Source organism: Lynx rufus, unplaced genomic scaffold (genome assembly GCF_022079265.1).
Source record: "Lynx rufus isolate CCGP_SWC_20201006 ecotype Redwood Valley unplaced genomic scaffold, mLynRuf1.p SCAF_9, whole genome shotgun sequence".
NCBI lineage: Eukaryota > Metazoa > Chordata > Mammalia > Carnivora > Felidae > Lynx > Lynx rufus.
The window spans coordinates 68,582,631-68,601,162 of NW_025814897.1; the positions used below are offsets into that span (position 1 = coordinate 68,582,631).

The 18,532-nt window shown below is 49.0% G+C and overlaps 2 protein-coding genes across 2 annotated transcripts in view; one reads left to right on the forward strand and one right to left on the reverse strand.

Annotated features, from left to right (window-relative positions):
• The window catches only part of DKK3 (dickkopf WNT signaling pathway inhibitor 3), a 51,201-nt gene extending 50,062 nt beyond the window's left edge, over window positions 1-1,139 (reverse strand). The window contains exons 1-2 of the mRNA XM_047070897.1: window positions 1,059-1,139; window positions 300-541 (exon numbers count right to left, since the gene is read on the reverse strand). Of these exons, the coding sequence (XP_046926853.1) occupies window positions 300-512 (213 nt within the window). The 5' untranslated portion in view covers window positions 513-541; window positions 1,059-1,139. The remainder of the gene's footprint in view (window positions 1-299; window positions 542-1,058) is intronic.
• Window positions 755-1,558, forward strand: LOC124505984 (proline-rich protein 2-like). The gene has a single exon (XM_047072018.1). The coding sequence runs from the start codon at window positions 755-757 to the stop codon at window positions 1,556-1,558; it is 804 nt and encodes a 267-aa protein (XP_046927974.1).
• Window positions 1,559-18,532: the final 16,974 nt, after the last annotated feature.

An 18,532-nucleotide genomic window follows, 5' to 3' on the forward strand; every position in this document is an offset into this window, starting at 1 on the left:
ACTTGAAGACAATTGCAGGGTAGTGGCCAGCGGCCTGTAAGCAGGTGGTGACCCCGGCTGCCCCTGGGTGAGCCCAGCCGGAGGCTCTCGGTGAACAGGCCCAGATCCAGATCTTTTTGGCAGGAAAGTCAGAATGAGATGGGAGTTGAGATCACGCTGCGCTGCCGCCGGATCACTCCGAATCTGCTGCCCGCTCTTTACAGCCCCTTCGCGGAACGGAGGAACCCGGCCAGCGCTCCGAGCACTGCTTCCCCCAGCCAGGGGCTATCCCGAGCCGCCCGCCCGCCAGACGCACCCACCTCTTCCACGGCGCTGCGCAGTTTGTGCTGCGTGTCCTCCATCAGCTCCTCAACCTCGCGGAACATCTCGTTGAGGGTGGCCTCCTCCTGCGGGTAGCTGAGAGCCGGGCCGGGCTCGACGGGAGCCGCGGTCGCCGTGGGAGCCGGCGCGGGGGCCGTGGGGACCGCCGCCGCCAGCAGCAGGCACAGCAGGGTGCCCCCGAGCCGCCGCATCTCCGCTCTGCGCCCGCCGCCGCCGCCGCCTGCGTCCCGGAACGCGGTCAGAGGCGCGCCGACCACCCCCACGCCGGCCCCGGCGCCCCGCCCCGCCCTGCACCCCGGCCCGCCCCCGGCGCCCCTCTACCCCCCAGAGTGCCCTCGGGGCGCGGCGCCCCCCCGCCCCCACCGCTCCATCCCTTCCGCACCCCCCACCCCCTCCTCCAGGACAGGCTGAGCTCTTCCCCGGCCCCCCAGGGATGCCCCCCTCCCCGGAGCAGCGACAGAGCCTAGTCCCCAACGCCCGTGGCGCTCCCCCCACACCCCTGCTCACGCCCCCGCCGCCCCCGGTTCGAGAACTGCCCCTTCACGACCAGGTCCCAGCGCAGCTCGAGCCCCACGACCCCACTCCCAGCCCAGCCCTGGGCAGCCCACTCTGGGGCGATCCGAGCGCCCGTCAGCACCCTCCCCGCGGGATCGGAACCCGGTCGAGGGCCCGGCCCCTCACCGGTCCAGACGAGGCCGAACAGAGCCGCCCCTTCCCCGCCGCCGTCCCTCACGCACCCAACTGGACAGAGCCGCGCTCGGGTTGGACCTGCCAGGCCTCGCCGGGACGCCGCCGCGGGCTGCGGGAACGGGAGCGGCGCGGGGGCGGGGAGCGCGCAGGGATGCGGCAGCGCTGGTACCCGGCGAGCCCGCAGCGCGCCCCGCCCGCCCGGCCCCCGCCCCGCGGGAGGGGCCGCCGCCCAGTCCCACGCCATTGGCCGGCCGGGCGACCGCGACCCCGCGCCGCAGGCCTGCCTCCTCGGCCGCGCGAGCCGCCCCTTCCCTGCATCAATTCCTGTCCATTGTCATCCCTGGTCTGCATTCTCGATACAGCTTACGGTAGGCGCGGGGAGGCTGTTCTCCCCGAGTCCCCCTTGCCCTTTCCAAGCCATCCTGTACCCAGCATGCAGGGCAAAGCCCCAGCCCCCCAGCCTGGGGGCCGAGGACCCTCACAGGCTGGCCTTAACACGCCTGCCGTGCTTGACGCCTCACTGCAGCCAAAAAAAACCCACTTGTAGCTCCCGGAGTAGGTCGTGAGAATGTGAGCAAGCTCCTCTAGGGCGACACAGCAGAGTGGTTGAGGCCAGACAGCGGCGGCCAGACTGCCTGGTGTGAATCCCAGCTCTGCTCCTTGGGACTTGACCAGTCTGGCCAAGTCACCAGATTTGTCTGCGCTCCGGTTAGTCCAAACGGAAAAAGGAGGTTAGAGTGGCACGTGGACCTACTAGTTAACAAGCATAACGCATGCAGAAAAGTGCGGGGCATGTGGTAAGTGGGATATGTTGGCGAATCATCGTGGGAGCAGAACTTTGTTTTATTCACAGCAGTCTCCCCAGCATCTAGCTGACTTCTCCCCATCTTTAAAGAACCAGAAGTCTCTCCAGTGCTCTCCAGGCTCCTCCCCATTTCTCCTCTAGCTCCTCAGGACCATGTGCTGTCCCATTGCCCCAGCCTTGCCATGGTCTGTCTGGTCACTGGCCCATTCCCCGCCCCCCCCCCCCCCGCAGTGACCAGGAGCCCTTGGGAAGCAGAGAATGACTCGCTCACCTTTGTGTCACTAGGACCACAGCCATAATACACACTTGGCCCCTGAGAAATGGATGGGCTCATTAGTATAACAATAGCTATTAGTATTTTGATAAAGCGATACCATTACTGAGTGCTGTGTGCCAGGAACACAAATTAACTGATTTAATTCTGAGATTGGTACTACTGCTTTTATTCCCATTTTACTAATAAGGAAACTTTTGGGGAGCCCGGGTGGCTCAGTCAGTTGAGCATCCGACTCTTGGTTTCAGCTCAGGTCATGATCTCACAGTTCATGAGTTCGAGCCCCACACTGGGCTCTGTGCTGACACTGTGGAGCCTGCTTGGGATTCTCTCTCCCTCCCTCTCTCTGCCCCTCCCCTGCTCGTGATGTGTCTGTGTCTCTCAAAATAAATAAAATAAAAACTTTAAAAAAAATAAGGAAACTTTTCTAAGGCCAGGTAGCTAGTAAGTGGTCGAACCCAGGAATCTGGCTTCAGAGAGTCTTCACCCCCTCGCTGCCAAACTCCTCTGCTATAAACTGCCCAGGTGGTGTTGGAGCTGACTTGGGAGTATAAAATGAAATATTCTGTAGGTGACTACTTGGAAAACATGTGTTTGAACACGAAGAAATTCAGGACATGCCACCCCAAATATGTCACTTAGGCATACTGATTTTTTAAATGTTTATTTATTTATTTTGAGAAAGAGTGAGAGAGACAGAGCATGAACGGGGAAGGAGCAGAGAAAGAGGGAGACACAGAATTTGAAGCCAGCTCCAGGCTCCGAGCTGTCAGCACAGAGCCCGACTCGGGGCTCAAACTCACAGACTGTGAGATCATGACCTGAGCTGAGAGATGCCCCTGGCATACTGATTATTTTGAGCTGAAGGCACTTGAGAAATAGCAGATGCAGGAAAGGCTCTCAGACGTCCCCTTTCCTACCTAGAAACACCATGAAATTCCCTATGAGAGAGGTGCCTTCCCTGTGCCAGCAAGAGAAGAATGTCCTTATCACTAAGTAGGTACTGGGAACCGATGTCAAAATGGATCTGTACAAACAAATTTACTAAAATGACCCTTACTTTCCACTAGCTTTCCCCCCACCCCAGATCTAGTCGCTACCCCACAATTTACCATCTCAGGCCCAGAGCCCTTTGCCCTCATTTCTTCACAAAGTTATTGTTTCTTTGTCTAAAACGTCTATAAGCTTTCTGCTCTGGTCACTTCCCTGGGTCCTCATTTTCTTGTGAAGGCTCCCAGGTACACATGGAATTTTAGCACAATTTGTCCACCTTTCTCCTCTTAGTCTGCCTTATGTCAGTTTAGTTCTTAGGCCTAGCTGGAGACCCTACAAAGGTAGAAGAGAAATTGTTCCTCCCCTACAGGGCCCACGGCCTCTTTGTAGTATTCATTCACTTGGGTCCACAAGCAGAGTGTCGAGTGGGGAGAAAGCGTATCCGAGGCCTTCATGTCACCAGGCACTGTACACGCCCCAAGTCCATAGTGAGGGCAGGAGACTCAGGGAAGTTACGCCATTCCCTCAAAGCCAGACAGCAAGCGAGGGGTGGTCTGGAAGGAGACTCAGATGTGCTCTTCCGCCTTATTTCTCGTGACTGCGTTTCTCTGTAGAACTTTCCACATCACCATTTGTTGGAAAGATGAGGCTTCTAGCTGTGTTCTCTTCAGGTACTGAACCTCTGGGCTGGGCCCTGCTGAACATCCAGGAAAAGCCTCTTCCCCCAGCATCCACTGCTCTATCCTCTAGATATGTGGCACCGTACCTATTCATTAGCTTTCTGGGGGTGGCTGAGCCCATGCTGAGCCCTTGGCTGGAGCCAAGTCTCCAGAAGCACCACCTTGCCACTTGAGGTGCACTCGCTAGGAAGAAACTAAAGCAGGACAGCAGGCTGCGGCCAGGGGGCGCACTGGGGCCAAGCTGAGAGCTGCCTTGGTGCAGATTTACAGAGCAAACCATGCGGTTTCAGTCCTCCATGGTGCTGGCTGTGAAGATTGGGAATTTCCCCAAATAAGACTCGTCTTCTGCCTTACACGTTTTGCCATGAGGTCTGGGGATCTTGACTTTCAGACTGAACTTTAAAACAAAAACATGTTGAGCGACCCCGAGTGTTAAGCAAAGGGGCATGTACTTTTTCACATGGGGTCTACATTTTGCATTCCTACGTGGGTGGGGAGATGTATTGATAGTTCCATTATTAAGTGAAACTACAAAAAAAAAAATGGGAGGAAATAAGAAAGGAAAGGTAAGAAAATCTATGGACCTCGAATATAAGCGTCCTCCCTGCCGAGCTTTTGCCAATCCGATCAGCAACCTGAGGCATTCTCAGGCAAGGAGGACAGGCACTGTCAGCCGGGAGATGGCCCCAACTGGATCCATACACAGTCTGGGCTCCAAGAAGTTTGGGGGCAGGGGAAGGGGAAGGCCTGTGGGTTTGGGACCTGAGTTGAGAAAGGGTCACATTCTAAATGGTCACTGGAAGGTAAGGGGTCCAGGGGCACACAGAGCAGGCAGAGCTATCCAGATCAATCATCTTCAGGGTAAGGAACCTTCTAAAATGCCACAATTTCCATTATATCACTGGTCTAAGTTCTGTAACAATTAGTGACACGTGTTTTTTCTCTTTTAAGGTATTAGAAGCACTCTATAATTATTATTTAAAAATTCTAAGTGCTCATGGGCACCTGCATGGCTCAGTTGGTCAAGCATCTGATTCTTGATTTCGGCTCAGGTCATGATCTCATGGTTTGTGGGTTCAAGCCCCGTGTTGGGTTCCACACTGATAGTGCGGAGCCTGCTAGGGATTCTCTCTCTCCCTGTCTGTCTGACCCTCCCCCCGTCATGCTCTCTCAAAATAAATAAATTAATTAAAAATTCTAAGTTCTCACATTTTCTCTATGAGGGACCCTCAGAATCATAAACTGGGGTCCCATGTCACTGTTGAGAGGAAGTGACAGAAGAGCCGTTGTAACCTTCTAAAAATTTACCTAGACAGCGAGCACCTACACAGCAATTTCACGACTAGCTGTCTGCCCTCCAGAAACTCGTGACCATGTGCCTAACAAGGCATAATATAAATATGTTTACTGAAGCCACTTTTTACAAAAATGTGAAAACGACTTGCTTAGTGGCTTTCCAGCAGGAAAATGGATAACCTGGGATTTCTGCAAACAAGAGAATATGCTGTTAATGTAACGAGCAATATTTCTAGGCAACGACATGGATAAATCTCAGAAGACATAATGTGGAGCAGGAAAGGCAATTTGCAAAATGAAATGCACACAATACTGCTGGTGCATATTGTAAAAACACAAAATGGCAGTTTATATTGCTTATGGATGCTACAAATATAGTGAAAATTACGGAACATGTATCGAATGCCCTGAGGTGGAAGGCAGAGGAAGAGATGGAAGTCGTCTTCAGTGGGATTAATAACATCTTATTTCTTTAGGAAAGAGCGCGTGCCAGAAGGGGGAGGTTCTGAATTAGAAGTGTCTAAATATTGGTATCTATTTAATCATCATAGTTGATTAACTATGTGTAAGTGCATGGGAGTGTCCATTGTACTATTTTTGGTATGTTTGAAATAGCTTGTGAATAAATTGAAACAAGCAAACAAAAAGGCAATAGGCAAGTCCCTCCACCTCCATCCCGCCACCCAGAACAAGACAAAATGAAAAACCTCCTAGTGCCAAGTAGATGTTTCTTAGATCTGTTCTTAACAGAAACGCTCACCTCCCCAAAGCCCAGCAGTGGCTGCCATTATTGTGAGGTGAGAAGCAGGGACGGGGGGTGGGAGGGGAGAGGTGGCACAGGCTGGCAGGGAGGGGCATTTCTCTTCATAAAAGGCCCTTCTGTCTGCTTCAATGGTTATAGCTTTCCTCCTGGGGTGTTTTGTTGGGCCAGGGAGCTGGAGCCAGGTAAAGGCTCTAGGCAGGGGGTGGGGCTTATCTGTGCCCCATGCAAACAAGGAAACCTCGGAGATCCAGAACTTACAGGCACCCAGTCTGCATAGATGCCCATTATGCACTGATTTTTAAAACGTTAACAATTCATAGTAATTCATTATATCTGGGTGGGGGGCCCTTTCTCTCTCTTTTTCTTTCCCTTCCATAGAGTACTCTGCACATAATTTGGAAATAAAATGTGAAGAGCTGGCTGGAGAAAAGGTATCTGCATGGCTATTTAGTGTCTGTTTTCTCTGTCAGAATGAAAGTCACCTGGGATTGCACCAGATGCCTGTCCCTGCAACGATCTCCAGTGCAGCCAGAGCACCTGCTAGGGGCTGGGGGCTGGCCCTCAAGGACAAAATGAAAAACCTCCTAGTGCCAAGTAGATGTTTCTTAGATCTGTTCTTAACAGAAACGCTCACCTCCCCAAAGCCCAGCAGTGGCTGCCATTATTGTGAGGTGAGAAGCAGGGACGGGGGGTGGGAGGGGAGAGGACCCATTAACTCTGGTGGGATCCATTAATCTGCATGGATGACTCTCCTTATCCACCCCTTTGGGCCAGGGACAAACTTGTCTAAAGCTTGACCCATCAGATTCTGTCTTGGATTTAGGGCTGGAGACGCCATTCAGCTACTTGATGACAAAAGCCAACTTGGAGAGAGAAATTCAGGGATAGAGACATTGAGGGAGCGAGATATCCAGAAAGACGTTTGTGAGCCCCAGAGAGGGGGTGATGGGAAGGAAGAGAGTGGCGATGTCATAACCACGTCATTCTGGTTCCTGGGTCTAATCTTTCTCGAGTCTTTCTGAAGCCCAGCCGCTCTTAGATTCTGTGAGATGTTTTGCATTCTTCTCATATACTCCCCTTTTTGTTGGAGTTAGGTTTAGGGACGTTCTATTAGTGGCTGCCAAACTGCCTTAAATGTCTGGAGTGGGGCTGCTTATATCTTAGCAAAACAATTCTCTTCAAGGAAGGTTTCAATTAGAGGAGGTTCCTACCCCTCTCTGAGACCCATGAGTTAGAGGCAGCGGGCCACCCCATTTTGCAGGAAAGGGAAATGCCAGCCAGGGGCATCCTCTCCTTCCCTAGTTGATCCCTGTCTGCAGTGCCAGCCACCACTTTCATGAAGCCCTCCCAGGTCCTGCCTGTAACTTGTGATTGTTCAGGCTGAAAGTGGTGCCAAGGTTTCTCTGAATGGAAACTCCATCTGGTTTTGGAAAGAGTGTTCACGTGGATTCAGGATTTCCATGAGTAACAGCCACTGAATATCCAAAACATACATGTGATTTGCCAAGTTTCCATGGGTGGGTGAACCAAAGAGACCCGGGGGACCATATTCCTGGCCATCGCCCATGGAACACAGACCAGGAGGATGAGCCCCCAGCCTCGCTGTCTTGCTTTTTTATTTAGCAGGTGGTTTCATGTGCTCTGTGTACGCTTTTCTGTGAGTCTGAAGTGGAGGGTGACTAAGGAGCAAGAGAATTTGGTAGGGCCTGTGCCAAAAGAGGAAAAGCTAAGAATCGATGTCCTTAGGCAACTAACAGGGAAAGAATATCTAGGTATGTGACTCTACCCAATTCTCTCCACTGCCTGGGGACAGAACGATGTGCTTATTTCTTCTCTGGAGCAACTTTCAATGCAGGTGACATAACAGAAGCCCCCATAAAGCTTGCTAAACAAAACAGGTGCCTGGGTGCCCTTTGGAGATGAGGATCCAGCAGGTGTGAGATGGGACCCTTCAGGCTACATTCTGGAATGGTCCTTGCTAAGGATTCTGTTATCATCAGGCCTCACCAAAAAGTTCTCCTACCATATCGTCAGTCTCCACCCTACCCCCTCCCCCACCTGAGGAACAGCACAGTCTGGCCCAGCAGTGCTTGTTTTCCCATGGATGTGGTTGGAAGCTGCTGGAATAGTGGAACAAAGGCTGGACTTGGAACTAGACAGTCCTGGGTTTGATTTCTGACTCTGACCGTAACTGCCATGACCTGAGTATCCCAGGATTCTCTAGCTGATGGACATGTTAGTGCCCAAACCACAGGGCTCTTAGTTAGCCCAATCCCACTGTCACTAAGAAGATAATCTGAGAAGGTCTCTAAGGGGTGTATTTGTGCACCTACTTTCCAGTTGCCTTCACCACCACTGTCTCCAAGACAATTGTGCCATCTTGAAGATAATAGGCCAAGACTTGAGAGGTGGTGTGCTCAACAGCCTTGCAGGGCATTGCCAGTTGCCGCTATTGGTTTCTGCTACATTAAAATCCTTGCTGGTCAACAGTAAAAAAAGAATAAGCTACCTATACAAATGACAATACAGATACATCTCAAATGCATTACGCTAAGCATTCCATTAAGAAGCCAGACTCAAAAGGCTATATACTGGTTCCATTTATACAATATTCTAGAAAAGGCAAACCAAAGGGACTGCAAACAGATCATTGGTTGCCAGATGGGTTGACTACAAAGGGCACAGGGACATTTGGGGGATTTTATACCTTGATTGTGGTGGGGGCAGGGAGCATGGATATACATTTGTCACAGCTCATCGTACACTGAAAAGACTGAATTTAGTGTACATAAATCCTACCCAAACTAAAAGACAATGAGGGAAAAAGGCAAAGTAGCTCGCCCAAGGTCAGAGCCAGGAGTTGAAGCAGGTTGTGTTGAACTCCTGGGTCCAGACTTGGAACTGCCCTGCAGTATAGCCGCTCACCAATCATAGGCAGCTCCACAGGTGCAAGTGGTGCTTCTCAGGAAAGAGGGCCTTGACCTCGGTCAGGAAGGTCAGGCAAAGGAGCCAGCGGTGGACATCATGGTGTGGGTGAACGAACTGTGTTCCGCTCACGGTTTTGCTACCTCCTAGATTTATCATCTTGGATAAACGGATTTCTCTCTCTAAAATCTAATCTAATCTAATCTAATCTTTGAATAACTTTTCCTTTGTTGAAAGAGAGCAATAAAAGCCAACCTTAAGAAATAAGCCCTTGTTGGGAGACATTGCAGGGTCGGTGCCAAGGGCTACCCCAGCCCCGCATTACTCTCCAGCCGGGGGACTGGGACAGGTCTCTCCAATCGTCAGAACTCCACTTCCCTCGTCTGTAAAAGGAGGACAGGAACTGCATCCACTTCATGGGAATGTTGTAGGTCTTACAAGAAGTAGTTTTTTAAGCCACTCAACGAAGTGCCTGGCATGTCGTAAGCATCACTGAGTGTTAACTATTATTATATTGTCACCCTCAACGTCATTACCAAGCCCAGCCAACAGAGCTCTTGCAAGTGAGCAGGGAACAGAGCTCCCTTTGTATATGCTCAGCTGGGGCTCCAGGGAAGGCAGGGTGAGGGAAGTGTCTACAGCAATTTTGCTTAGACCACAAAGGGTTATGGAGGGTCTCGGTGCAGACAGCTCTCTTCTGTTTACACAGGCAAACCTTTTATCCGCCTCAGCGCACAGTGCCGCCAGGATGGCAGGGTCAGAAGAAGTTCACATAATAAACACGTTCCCATCCCCATTTCGGTCCGGTTGCTGAGGCTCTTATATTTTAGACTCCTTTTCTTTTCTTGCGCAGGGTCTGCACATCCCTGTCGGAAAGAAGATTTCCATCCAGCCCTCTGCTGAGACGTGAGCAGGATTCAAATGAAGGACATGTTCAAAGTCCCACAGTTACCAGGGGAGACTTCCTGCCATGGGAGCAAATTGGATAGCTACTGCTAAAATCGGGTCTCTCGGTTTTATTCCTCTGTCGCTGTCTTGCTCTGTCTGTTCCTTCTTGATCCGAAGCAGACCCTTGGAGTGGGTCTATTTGCCTCATATCTGATAGCCCCTAGCTAGTTTGTGCTGCTTGGGGAATGCACGCCACTGGCCCTGATGTTGGCCAACGCTGCCGGGCAGAACATCCCAGTGCCCATCATTTTGACCTGGTGCTTTCAAACATCAGCAAGTATCAGAACCACCTGGGGGCAGGAGGGGCAGGCTCCTGGATGGGGCCCTGGACATTGCATCTCTAACAAATTCCTAGGTGATTCTAACACTGTCTGCCCAGACTTTAGAACTTCTATTCTTGATTGTTGGCAAGATAGCAAATATCACCCATGATTAGAAGAATGGTGAGGGAGTTGTTGGTAGAACTTCAGCCCAAGTGAAAGAGAGAGAGTACGAGTGTCGATCAAATTGTTTTCCAAATTTCCCCTCTGCTTTCTGCCAGCTGCTACCACCAAACATTCTCAATTGGGTTCAGATCACAGGACCAAGAGAGGAGGAATTGGTAAAAGATCTGCTCAAGAACATGGACCCAGAAGATGGTCCAGGCACCAGGTGGACAAACAGAACCATTGTGAATATTAGAATCTCCATTGTGTTTCCAGAACACAATTCAAGGGGGCAGAGCGGAAAGAACAATGGTGAGCGTCCCATCCAACATAAGGTGAGGTTAGAAACAGGGAGAAAATAAAAAGTGAGCAGCTTAGGAACAGGTTTGGATGTGGAACCTGACATGGGGTAGGGCAGACAGTGAAGATACTACTCTGTAAGGGTGAGTGGGTGCTGGAGAGCAGCCTGCTTTTCTGACCTGAGGGCTAGATAAACCCTAGAATGGGCCGCTGCTGGTTTTAGGAACCAGACAGGCCTGAACAGTTTAAGAGTTAGGTGGGCAGAGACGCTGTGTTCTAAGAATCACATTTTATAAAACTACAAATAGTTTATAAAACTGTTTTCACCTATCAAAAGAATGAGTAGCTCTATCTGTTCTCATTCATTCATTCTACTATTACTTATTGGGTGCTAAGGCTCTGTTCCAGGAGCTGGGGATAGAGATGAACACAAGAGCAAAGCCTCTGTTTTTATATAGTTTGCATTCCACAGGATAGAGAAATCTCCAAACCTGCGCACAACACACATGCACATACACAGAAATGATGTTAAACATTTATATTTTACGTGGTGATCAATGCTGAGGAGAAAAAATAAAGCAGGGAGAGTGGCTATAGTATGTGAACTGTGGGGAGACTTCTCCAACAACATGACATTTGAGCAGACAGGAAGAAAGTGCAGAATGATCTCTGATAAAACTCTTGTGTCCAGAATAGGCGAAGAACTCTTACGACTCAACGACAAAAAGACAAATAAATGGGCAAAGGACTTGAACATTTTTTGCAAAGAAGATATCCACATGGCCAACCAGCACAAGAAAGAGGTTCAACAGCCTTTACCTCCTATCTGACACCTTCGGTCATTACGGAAATGCACATCAAAACCACTCCACACCCATTAGGATGGTTAGTTATAGAAAGGGAAAATAAGTATTGATGAGGATGGAGAGAGATTGGAATTCTTCTACATTGCCCATGGGAAGGTAAAATGGTTTAGTCAGTATGAAACACAGTTTGGCAACTTCTCAAAAAATGAAGTATAGAATTGCCATATGACCAAGTAACTCCAGTCCTAAAATTGAAAAGAGGTACCCAACCAAGTATACACTCGTGCATATTCATAGCAGGACTGTTCATGAGAGCCAGAAGGTGGAAGCCACCCAGGGTCCATCAGTGGATGAATGGATAAACAAATTGTGGTATATCACACAATGGGATATTAGTTTTAAAAAGGAATAAAGTGCTGACAGATGCTACAACATACATGAACCTCCAAAACATTAGGCTAAGTGAAAGGAGCTGGATGCCAAAGGTCACGGATTGTATGATTCCATTTATACCAAATATCCAGGATGGCTCACTCCATGGAGACAGAATGCAGATGGTGGTTACCTGGGGCTGGCAGGGGAGGCTAAAGGGCAGCAACTGCTCAATGGGTAAGAAGTTCTACTTCAGAGCGATGACAATACTTTGCAACTAGGTAGAGTTGTGGTTGTATAACACTGGGAACGTACTGAGTGCCACAGAATTGTTTCCCTTAAAATGGCTGATTTGTGTTATGGGAATCTCACCTCATTAAATTTTCAGAAAAAAACAACAACGAAAGAAAGTGAGGGGTAGGATGATCCCTAAGAAAAACTGCTAAGGAAAAGCAAGACAGTGTATAACGGTGTGTGTATATTACCGTCTCTATCAACGCGGAACATCCCCAGGTACCTTTCTGTACCCGGTGACGTTTGTAAAATGTGCATGTATCACCTATGCGAAAAACTAAAAACAAATTAATGAATTATTTGTAAACGCAACGCTAACTGCAGAGTCAGATCTGGGTTGGAATCCCTACTCTGCTGGGCATCGACTGATGACCTTGTGCCTTTCTGAGCCTCACATCCACATCTGTAGCACGGCACAGTAATTGTACCACCTCCCCAGCTTGTCAAGTACTTTAATGAAATTGTGCATGTAAAGGGCACAGTGCTTGGGATACTGCGAGTGCTGAGGAAATGGCGTGAGTGGTTTGTACTCATAAACTTCTGATGACAAGTATGTGGGTTTCCTCCACACCACCAGCCAGTTCTGCAACACCTGGTCACCGACTGGTGTTCAGTTCAATTCTGACACTACTTACCCAGGGCTAGTGCAACCTGCTTTTCTGACCCAATGGCTAGATGAAGCCACAGGTTAAGGGCTCAGATAAAGCTAGATAAAATCCACAGGTTAAGGGCTCAGTCCACATTTAAATAAAAATAAAATAAAATTAGGGGTGCCTGGGTGGCTCAGTCAAGTGTCTGACTTTAGCTCATGTCATGATCTCATGGTTCGTGAGTTCAAGCCCCATGTTGGGCTCTGTGCTGACATCTTGGAGACTGGAGCGTGCTTCGGATTCTGTGTCTTCCCCTCTCTCTGCCCCTCCCCCACTCACACTCTGTCTCTCTCTCTCTCTCTCTCAAGAATAAATAAACATTAAAAAATGTTTAAAAAGTTAAAATTAAAATTATATTAAATTAAAATTAAAACAATACATTTTAATAATAGGTTTTATTTAACCTAATGCATCCCAAGTGCTACCACTGTAATCAATATAGAACTTACCAATGAGATATTTTACATTTTTCCATACTAAGTCTTCAAAATCTGATGTGTTTTATACTTAGAGCATATCTCAGTTTGGACTAACCACATTTCAAGTGCTTAACAGGCACATATGACTGGCGGCTGCCATATTTGACAAACAGAGGTTTAATTGGACAAAAAAATGATCTTTCAACAACTCAAAAGAGATCTTTCCATTTTCTCTTTTAAAAGTCATGTCTCTGGGGTACTTAGAAGATATTTGTATACACTCTGAAACACTAATTCCAATTTCCAAGAATCCATTTTTCAGAAATGCTCACATAAATGTGAAAAGGTATATTAACAGGTATGTTTGTCGTAGCTTTGCTCCTACCAGTGGAAGAGAGACTGGTTCTGGAGTCAAAATGCCTGGCTTCAAATCTGGGCTCTGTCACTTAATAGCTACCTGGCCTTGAATAAATTAATAAGCCCTTATCTTCCATTTCCTCATCTACATTTGAAATTATAACAGGGGGCTCTTTACAAAGATGAAATGAAATGATCCACATTAAGTGCTTCTGACAGTTCCTGGCCCATAACAGGTGCTCAATAAATCTTACCTATCATTATCACTACAAACAGAGGAACAGTGTGACCATGGAAACGTCCAGCAACAAGGAAATTATTTACTGAATTAAGGTATGTCTATGTGGTTTAAGCTACCCGAGAGCAGGGTCCATGTTTTAGTCCCTATTACACAACACCCAGCATGGTCCCTGGTATATGCTATGTGAAGGATGAATGGCGTGCCCAAGTCTGTAGAAAGAATGAAGCTGCTTGCAGTGTGTTAATCTGGGTAGAGTGTACAAAAATATGGACCATATGATTCCATTTCTGTGGGGGAAAAAGGGAGAACTGTATATATAAAGGGAATGTATTCATTATATAACCACAAGTCAAAGGTGGGAAGCATACCAAACCATTAGTGGTTTTTGAATGGGGAGGCTTACATTATTTATTTTTCAGCGGCGATCACCTCACATTGTAGTTATTTATGGGGCCGTCTTGTCCCATCTGCCTGGTGAGCTCCACTGGCTTGTCCTATCATCCCTGTTCCTGTGCTCACCTAGCACTTGTGTTCAGGGCTATTAGAGTTCAGTGAATTGTTGCTGGATTGAATGGCTAATTATTGCTTGCCCTGTCCCCACCTACACTATGAGTCAGCACTTGTTCAAGATCTCAGAGTTCCTTTCAAATGTTCTCATTTTCGGTCAAAGTTCTGAAATGTATTAAATATGCTATCTGATCTGTCTGTGCTACACCCCTCAGGGCCTAACGCTTAGTAGGTGGGAACAAAACTGTGAGCTAAATGAATGGTTTGCATAATAAAAATGTTGCAGAAGGCCACCCTACTCCCGGAAGTGTGCTGTTCAGAGTGACAGGCGAGAAAGACCAACAAATCACTGTGTGCTGCGAGCCCTTCCTCCTCTCAAGACATCTCTCCAGGGTTTCTGCCTACTGGATTATGGAAATGGTATTAGCATGGGCAGAATCTTAATTTCTGGTCTCAGGAACCAAATGTATTATTTATGTGTCTATGTCACATTTATTTATTCATCCAGGCAACGTCTAGAGGCCCGCAATGTACCGGCTGCTTTATGCCTGGCCCTGAAGACACGAAAATGAAGAAGGCAGGTTCCCATTCTTTTTTTTTTTTTTTTTGAATAAACAATTCATTTTTGAGAGACAGAGCACAAGTGGGGGAGGGGCAGAGAGAGAGGAAGACACAGAATCTGAAGCAGGCTCCAGGCTGCTGTCAGCACAGAGCCCAATGCGGGGCTCAAACCCGCGAGCTGTGAGATCATGACCTGAGCTGAAGCTAGATGCTTAAGGACTGAGCCACCCACGCTCCCCAGAAGGTTCCCATTCTTAAGGAGCAGTCTCTTGTTCTCACTCTTCTTTCTCATCAGCTTGAGCACCCATACCTAGCAGCTGTCTCCCTCTTAAAAAATATTTCCCACTAAGGCACCCAGGTGGCTCAGTAGGTTAAGCAACTGACTCTGGATTTCAGCTCAGGTCATGATGTTACAGTTCATGGGATGGAGCCCCACGTTGGGCTCTGCACTGACAGCTTGGAGCCTGCTTGGGATTCTGTCTCTCCCTTTCTTTCTGCCCCTCCCCTGCTCACACGTGTGTGCATGCACGCTCTCTCTTTCTCAAAATAAATAAACTTAAAAAAAAAAAAAAGCTTCTCACCAGACCTAGAATTAACTCAACTCTAGACCAGTGTGTAGAATAATTACTAGAGTCCTGTGTGCTAGTCTTGTACTTTTTTTTTTTTTGACACTCACTCACTGTGTGCTCAAAAGCAAGTCAAGTCATCTCTGTGCCTTGGTTTCCCCTCTTGGGGAAGATCCGTGGGGTATCTACTTGCCCTCAGGGGCATAGGGAGGGTCGTACAGGACAGTGGATGCTGAGAGGGCTTGAAATGGAGGGAGCTGGTCTGAGTGTCACCATTACTGCCATCTCTCCGGTCATGGGGTGTCACCACAACTTGCAGAGAATCTGGACATAAGTCAGAAAAAATAGAAATTGTTTTTTTTTTCCTTCCTCAGTGGAAACACCTGCTTTGGGGGGCTTAGGTTTCAATGAAAATATTTAAGAGTAGCTGTGTGATATTGAAAGAGTCATTTCTCCTTCCTGAGTGTCTGTTTATGTTCCTATGACATGAGGCAAGGGGACTGGATTGATGGCTTTTAAACTATGCTCCAGAAAACTATGCACTGGGAAGAGACTTTTCTAACCCCACATCTGCAACTAGAGCAGCCAACATTAAAAAAAAAATTCCCCTAACTTTACGTATTTGGCTTTATTGTAAGGTTTTCTTTTCTTTTTTCTTTTCTTTCCTTCTCTCTCTCCCTCAACTCCCTCTCTCTCTTTCTCTCTTTCTTTCTTTCCAAAATCCTGGAGCTAAATTAAAATGGGGGAGGGGGGTGAGAAACCCTCACTGCTAAATAATCTGTAACATCCTTCTTTCTGTCAAGTTCACACACATATGGACCCATGTGCTATTTGTGCTGTTTATGTCACGTGTGTGCATTCCTCTTGCACATGTTAGGTGTGCATGAGAGCCTCTGGGTACAGAATTCCTTTCTAAGAATCAGCAACGAGGGGCGCCTGGGTGGTTCTGTCAGTTGAACACCCGACTTTGGTTCAGGTCATGATCTCGCAGTTTGTGAGTTCAAGCCCTGCGTCGGGCTCTGTGCCCACAGCCCAGAGCCTGGAGCCTGCTTTGGATTCTGTGTCGCCCTCTCTCTCTGCCCCTCCCCTGCTCATGCTCTGTCTCACTCTGTCTCAAAAACAAATAAAACATTAAAAAAAATTTTTTTTAAAAGAATCAGCAACGAACCTGTAGCCTGCTTGCCTTTTATTTTTAAGCGTGTGCTCAGAGATGACCATGTTTAAGTGCAGCATTACTGAGTCTGAATAACCTTCGGCAGCTGAAGGCTAAGAAATTCACCCGTCCGGGGAAAGCCTCTTCCCAAATGCCTGTGACCGGAGGGTCCTGGGAAGTGGAGGGTTGTGGGAACAGCGCCACCTTGTGGTTCCTGCGGTCACTTGCCGGAGCAGGGCCTGCCTGGTCCCAGAGCTGAGTGCTGGCTCCTACGGGGACCAAACTCCTGGAAATGGGGGTTCTCAATTTATTGGGAAGGGGTGGGTGTTAGAGTCCAGGCTGCCCCCCAGCAGCAGGCCCAGCCGCCTCGCTTGGCAACCCTTCTCCGAAAGCTGCCACACTGCCAAGGCCAGGGAGGGCTACCAGGCAGGGTGTGTGGTTGTTGGGAGGTGTGCCTCGTGGGACAGTGTCTGCGTCCAGAAAAGGAGGGCAGAGCCCGAGAGGAGAGGGGACAGATTTCACAACTGACGTGTGTGAGGCCGAGGTGTGAAGACTGTACACCAGAAGGTATACAGAGGGAGGGCAAGAAACTCAGGACACGTGTGAGGACAAGAGGATGCTGCCCCTCACCTTGACCTCACCCTGACCCCAGTCCGGGGGTCCTGAGTGAGCCCTCCTGCACTCCCTGTCCTCCCAGCCCTGGAACAGGGTGGCAGGGAAGATAAAACGAAATTGCCCAGTGCCCGGCACATGGAAAGTCCTCAAAGCTTCCCACGTCTGTCCCCACCCTCTTCCACTCAGTGGACTTAGACACGGGGTAACAGCCAGGAGCTGAATTGACCAGCATCAGAGCTCACCGCCCTGTGCAGCTCTGTCCCGCACAGATACACCACCTGCCGTGGATGCAAGCCCCGTCCTTGATCTAACATTTTCTAGTCGTCGCCTTGAAAAAAGTCGAAAGAAACAGGTGCAATTACTTTCCATAACATATTTCATTTAACCCAATATATCAATAGCTTGTCGTTTCACCATGTAATTAAAATAAAAATCAGGGATGCCCGGGTGGCTCAGTCGGTTAAGCATCCGACTTCCACTCAGGTCATGATCTCTCAGTTTGCAAGTTTGAGCCCCACGTGGGTTGGGCTCTGTGCTGACAGCTGGGAGCCTGGAGCTCGTGTCAGATTCTGTGTCTCCTGCTCTCTCTGCCCCTTCCCTGCTCACGCCCTGTCTCTCTCAAAAATAAATTAACGTTAAACAAAATTTTAAATAAAAATCAGTAGGGAGATATTTTATCCACCCCCCGCCCCACCCCCATCCCTGTACTTAAAGCCTTTGAAATTCGGTGTTTGTTTGACACTGGTATCCTACCACAGGCCCTATTCTTTTTTTTTTTTTAATTTTTTTTAATGTTTATTTATTTTTGAGACAGAGAGACAGAGCATGAACAGGGGAGGGTCAGAGAGAGAGGGAGACACAGAATTGGAAGCAGGCTCCAGGCTCTGAGCTGTCAGCACAGAGCCCGACGCGGGGCTTGAACTCACGGACCATGAGATCATGACCTGAGCCGAAGTCGGACGCTTAACCAACTGAGCCACCCAGGCGCCCCCACAGGCCTTATTCTTAAGGACATCTGGGGTCTCTTCTCTGTCACTGAGTCACCGATGTACCCTGTGGCCCAGCGCAAATCACTCCCTAATGCGGGTCTTACTGTCCTTTCCTATGGGATATGGGGCTGGACTGCTGATCTCTGATGCTTCTTCCTGAAGGGAAGCTTTACAATCGCCAAATGAGGCCTAACCATGCCTTGCCCTGCTCTGCCTGCCTCAGGGGTTGTTGAGACGCTCCGCTCAGGGCAAGCCTGTGAGAGCTCGCGGACACACAGCAAGTGCTTTCCAGTGAGAGGGAAGCCCCTTATTCCTGTCATGTCTGCCCGTCCCTGCTTCTGCAGGATTTCCAGAAGCCGCCCCGACTTCTTTGCCCAGACTCCAGAGCTCCAGATGTCGCTGACTGCAGCTCCCATAAAGATTCCCTGGCCTCGTTCCTGGGCCTCTTCTGTCTTTCTGGGCTCCTCTCACGTGTTGAGCAAGACAGAGTCTGGGCTCCGCCGGAGCACCCTGAAAGCAGGCCTCCTTCGGTGCTGTGGAGAAACCGTGTGAGGCTGAAGTCTGAATCCCGTAAGGCTCTTG